Here is a 5272-nt window from a genome sequence, read left to right on the forward strand (position 1 = left end):
CGTAGTATCCCCTCTTCGTCGAGGAATGGATTTAGTGGCTGTAGTTTTCCTCCAACGTCCTTGCCTCGATCTTTCTGCAGTGTCCGAATTTCCGCCGCGAAGTGTTGGGATTGGATTACCTTTATCAATTTATTGTGTGCGGTGGTTAATTCGTCTGTTGTTAGATGGGAGGATCGGTTCTGTTTATATCTCCATCGAAGACACCAAGTGACGACTCTTATTAGTCTTGTCCAGGACGAATATCTATGGAGGAGTGTATTATCGATGGTACTCGTTGTTAGGCATATCGTCTTCTTTCGTTCTGGGAGTTCTCCCAGCGGCGTGGGGATCGAGATCGGCCAGTTTTCCTCTTGTTATTTGAGCCATTCGGGTCCGTTTTTCCAGATGGTCGGGCGCAGAAATTCCTTGGGAGTCTGCCCGCGGGAGATGAGATCTGCTGGATTGTCGTTGGTGGGCACATGACGCCAATCGTCGATGTTTGTTTTCGTCTGGATCTCGGCTACGCGGTTCGCCACAAAGGTTTTCAATGTGTGTGGCGAGGACTTGATCCACTGAAGCACTATAGTAGAATCCGTCCAATACACAATGCGAGAAACATTTATAGTAAGGGACTTCTTTATCAAGGACATAAGTGAGGCGAGGAGTAATGCTCCGCTTAACTCGAGTCGTGGGATTGTCAACGATTTCAGTGGCGCGACCTTAGATCGAGCAGTGAGTATCTGACTTTGTGTGTGTCCCTCCGGATTGGTACTGCGTAGATAGACACATGCTCCGTATGCCTTTTCAATGGCGTCGCAGAAGCCGTGTGACTGTATATGATTAGCTGCCTTGATTAAGGTTTTACGAGGGAACCGAATATCATTAAGCAAGGGTAGTTGGATATGATATCGATCCCATTCAGTATGCAACTCTGCTGGTAGGGATTCATCCCAATCAAGTTTTAATGCCCAGACGCGTTGAAGCAATATTTTTGCTTTGACAATCACTGGCGCGAGCAAACCAAGTGGATCATAAATTCGGGCTGTCACGGAACTCATTGATCGTTTAGTGACACGAGTGATGGTCGCTGTGGGTTCAACTGAGTAAAGGATTGCGTTTTCCTGAGAATCCCAATAGATGCCTAAAGTTTTCAACGTCTGTGACTCGCCCAATTGTAGTCTTCTATTGGTATCTCTTTCTGATAGTCCTCGCAATATGTCCTTGTCATTGGATGCCCATTCCCGGATGTGTAAGCCGGCCGATCTGAGAAGGTCTGTGAGTTCGTGTCTTACCGATAGTAATTCTTCCTTTGTGTCGGCTCCGGTGAGGGCGTCGTCGACATAGAAATCGCGCTGCACAACCGCTGCTGCTCGCAGGATTCGATGTCCTTCGTCATCTGCTAATTGTTTGAGGCATCGGAGGGCCAAGTATGGGGCAGCTGATAGTCCGAACGTCATGGTGTTAAGTTGATAGGTATCGACCTCCCCGTTGGAATTACGCCATAGAATCAGTTGATATTTACGATCTTCTGGGCGTACGAGGATTTGTCGATACATCTTCTCAATGTCACCCGTTAGAACATATTGATGGGACCGGAATCTCAATAGAATTTCAATTAGATCTTCCTGTAATTTAGGTCCTGTATGTAGAATGTCGTTGAGGGAGACTCCGATAGTGCTGATTGCTGATTCGTCGAAAACAACTCGGAGTTTCGTAGTATCACTCGATTCCTTTATCACGCCGTGATGAGGCAAATAATAACCGTTGGTTGTGGTAAGGTCAGGCGTGATCTTCGTCATGTGAACCAAGTCTAGATACTCTTGGATCGCCGCACTATACGCGGCTTCGAATTGCTTGTCGCGTTGGAATCGGCGATGGAGCGAGGCGAGTCTACTCATGGCAACGGACCTTGACGTCCCCAGCGTGGGAAGCTTCTCGTTGAATGGCAGGGCGACGACGTATCGCCCTTCCTTGTTGCGTTGGACATGGTTGCGGAAATGCTCCTCACATTGTAATTCCGCCTCTGAGAAATGCGTGGTAGGTGGTCCCTCATCGATTTCCCAAAAACGTGCGAGATCCGCTTGTATGTCGGTGGTGGTGACGTGAAAGGAGTGGATACCCGCGTGAGCTGGCGGGCTCCCCCCGATAACCCAACCGAATCGAGTCTTTTGCAAACACAACTCCGTATCGGTGGATTTGGGATATTTTGATCTGCCCGACGCAAAAGGATGCTAAGGTTGGTCCCGAACTTAATAATATGTCGATCGGGCCTGGTCGATGAAATGCTGGGTCGGTTAATCTTAGATTTTTGGGTAGCTGGATGACAGACCTATCGATTGGTTGATCTGGAACGACTGCCGATATTGTTGGGATTATTAAGAACGTTACTATACGTTCATATTTGCCATCCACAGAAACAATGGTGGCCGTGATCTGGCTCTTGGCAATTGTAGTCAAGTCATCGAGGGTGCCGATTGGAACCGAACATCTCCTTCGTTTCATACCGAGGGATTTTGCGAATTTCTCAGTCATGAAATTCATACTAGATCCGGTATCTAGCAAAGCTCTGGCTCGGATTGGTGAGGCCCTTTTGTCTAGCACATCGATCTGTGCTGTGACCAGTAGATCATGATGTAGTATGCCGTTTGGAGATGTATTTTCCAATACGGTCCACCTTTCTGTAGTCTGTTTAGCTAGTCAGTTTTGCTCTGGTTGGGACTTGGACAAGGTGTGTATGGCGGTGCCCTTGGTCCGTGGGGAGCTTGACTCAGGAACTTTCGAGTCTTTAGGAGCCGAATATGTATGCTTCCGGGAAGATTCGGTTGTCCGTCTCGACTTCCCGCAGGGAGGATTCGCTTTTGCGAGTCTATGGCGGCTGGCAAACCCACGTTCCCGCAGCCAGGGAGGACCGTCGGGACAAGCGTCCCGCTTACGTGAGTCCTCTATGTACACCGCAAGGAAGGTTGCCGTGGTGTAAGACTAAGTCTTCCCCACGGAGCCTTGGGTAGTAGCGCACCCACGATCCTGAAGCGAAGGGCGAGACCGTCGGGAGAGCCGCCGAGGTACATTTCCTCAACTCCCGCTTACGTGAGTCTCATCTGGGTCTGTCGAGGACGGTTAGCAGGATAGCCGTGCAGCAGAGACGTGGCGGTACATCCACAAAGAACAGTCCCACCATTGACTAAGAATGGTACCACGGGCGGCCGAGCGTTAGCCCTGAGGGTGTAGCGAGCCCTCGGCTCGGCCAATTATGGGTATGGACTCGTGGTGGCAGTGGTTGTGGCCAAATGCTGGCAAGAGGGCCGATTTAAGGGGGACATGGTTCCCCCGAAAGGCCTTCGGCGGGTGAGCAGCGTCCCACCTGCTCCGGATACCGTCCCGAGAAGACGGTAGGGCTCGGAAAAAGCCCCGTTTCACCTGAGACGAGTGAAAGCCCCTGCAGGCCTAACTAATCGAGGTAACATAGGTACTCGGTACCATATGCGCTGGTTGGGCGTATCCCAACTCCGATGGCTCTGGGGATGCCCGGGCGCTGTATATGATTCTATATCTCAGGAAAGCACCCGACACCAGGAACCACACTACATGTCCGTCTCGACTTGTGATACGAACGCGACTTCGATGATCCAGGTGGGGATTGTCGCTTAGAAGATCGTTTGTGCGATGAACGACTGCCCGGCGACCGACCGCTCGATGAACGATTGCTCGACTACCGACCGCTCGATGACCGACCGCTAGACGACCGACTGCTTGACGACCGATTGCTGGACGACCGATTGCTGGACGATCGACCGCTAGATGACTGACTACTCGACGAACGTGAAATGATCTGCGTTTGCTCTCGGTGCAGGTAGGTGTTGTATCGTTGCCCGCAGATATGACACGAACTCGCTGTACACTGTGTCAGCGAATGTCCGCTGCCTAGGCAGTTTATACATAACGCTGCCCCTTTTACGATTTGAAAGCGTTCTACAGCCGATTTGGCTTTGAAGACCTTACAATGTCTGAGTACGTGGGGTCCGCTGCAGGTCGGGCACACTAATGTCTTGCTGGTTGTGGCAAAGGTTCGGCCACGCGGTATGTTTTGTCGATGACGATGTTGTTTGTGGGTTGACCTTTTAGTTTCCTTTGATTTAGAAAGGAGCTGATTACCGTTTGCCCGTGTTTTCAGAAAGTCCATCAGATGTTGATAGGAAGGCACGTCTTGGTTTGGCAACGTGCGTTGCAATTTACGCATGCTGGACGAAGGTAATTTCGACGCAAGCAACTCAATAATCACTACATCTGATGTTACAGGCTGTCCTAACTTTTCGAGCGCTTTCAAACTTACGCTGACGGTTTCCAGCAAGTCCTCAATGGCTTCTGGAGTTTCCCTTTTTATTTCGGGATAACTGCGCAGTAATTCCCAATGACGCATACAGATCCGGAGGGCACAATTAAATTTCTCCTTCAGTGTGTTGAGCGCGATGGGATAGTTGGCCTCTGTGAGTTCTAAGGATTGTATGCTCCGTGCGGCCCGTCCAGTTATAGATGAACGTAGATGTTGGAACTTTTGGACGTTTGTTAAGTTTTCATTCCGATCCACTGTGGATGAGAACGTGTCGTAGAAATAAGTCCAGTTCTCGAGGGCACCGTCGAATTGAGGCAAACGGACCTCTGGCAAAGTGATTGGTGTCGTCTCAGGTTTCACGCATGGATCGCGGGTCTTTGTTGGCGAAGGGGTTGTTGATGGTAGTCGGTCGAAGAGGTCCAGGATCTGTACTTCAATCTTATGATGCTCACGCAATAAAGAATCTGCACGAGCGATTTCCCCCTCATCTAACGCTTCTAATTCCTCTTGCACCGCGCTGATTTTTCGCCAATTTTCGTCGAACGAATTACGGCAAGCTATTAGGTAGTATTTGTCTACCCGTCCAGACGCTTCATATTCCTCGAGTTGACGCTTCGTGGTTGCAAATCGGCTGACTAAGGCACTTCGTCTACGCCGCAACGTGCTGATCGGTTCAGCTTGAGCCATATTTGAGTTCAATGGTAGGAACGAGTTTACCTTAATCAAATGGACGTTGATCTAGGAATCGGTAGCTACTCGTTACAGTGCGGTGTAGGCTCGCGTATGTGCTGAGCGAGGAAGGAGTTCCTTTCCGAGGGCAGCTCCTTTGGTTAGTTGCCTAAGTCGTTGGAATGTGGATTTCACGTGACACTGTATAGTCACTCGTCAGTGCACTTTTTAATGGCGCGAAATCCGGCTCGAAGGAACATGTAATTTCGACCAATCGCGGGGAGACGCAATCGC

At 50.0% G+C, this 5272-nt stretch overlaps 1 protein-coding gene across 1 annotated transcript; it reads right to left on the minus strand.

Moving 5' to 3' along the window:
• Positions 1-353: 353 nt before the first annotated feature.
• Positions 354-4996, minus strand: LOC138189233 (uncharacterized). Its single transcript, XM_069131365.1, has 3 exons — positions 3979-4996; positions 2309-2591; positions 354-2190 (listed from the first exon to the last, which is right to left on the minus strand). The coding sequence occupies exons 1-3, from the start codon at positions 4994-4996 to the stop codon at positions 354-356; spliced, it is 3138 nt and encodes a 1045-aa protein (XP_068987466.1).
• Between the last annotated feature and the right edge of the window lie 276 nt (positions 4997-5272).

Source organism: Bombus flavifrons, unplaced genomic scaffold (assembly GCF_040668555.2).
Source record: "Bombus flavifrons isolate JBK064 unplaced genomic scaffold, iyBomFlav1_principal scaffold0020, whole genome shotgun sequence".
NCBI lineage: Eukaryota > Metazoa > Arthropoda > Insecta > Hymenoptera > Apidae > Bombus > Bombus flavifrons.

Bases quoted from the DNA above. Each gene is read 5' to 3' on its own strand.
- LOC138189233 (XM_069131365.1), bottom strand. From the start codon at position 4,996: ATGGCTCAAGCTGAACCGATCAGCACGTTGCGGCGTAGACGAAGTGCC. The intron at 2,592-3,978 runs GTAAGGTCTTCA...TACTGGTCACAG, and splicing joins ACCCCACGTACTCAGACATT to CACAGATCGATGTGCTAGAC. The intron at 2,191-2,308 runs GTCTGTCATCCA...TGCGTCGGGCAG, and splicing joins CCAGATCAACCAATCGATAG to ATCAAAATATCCCAAATCCA.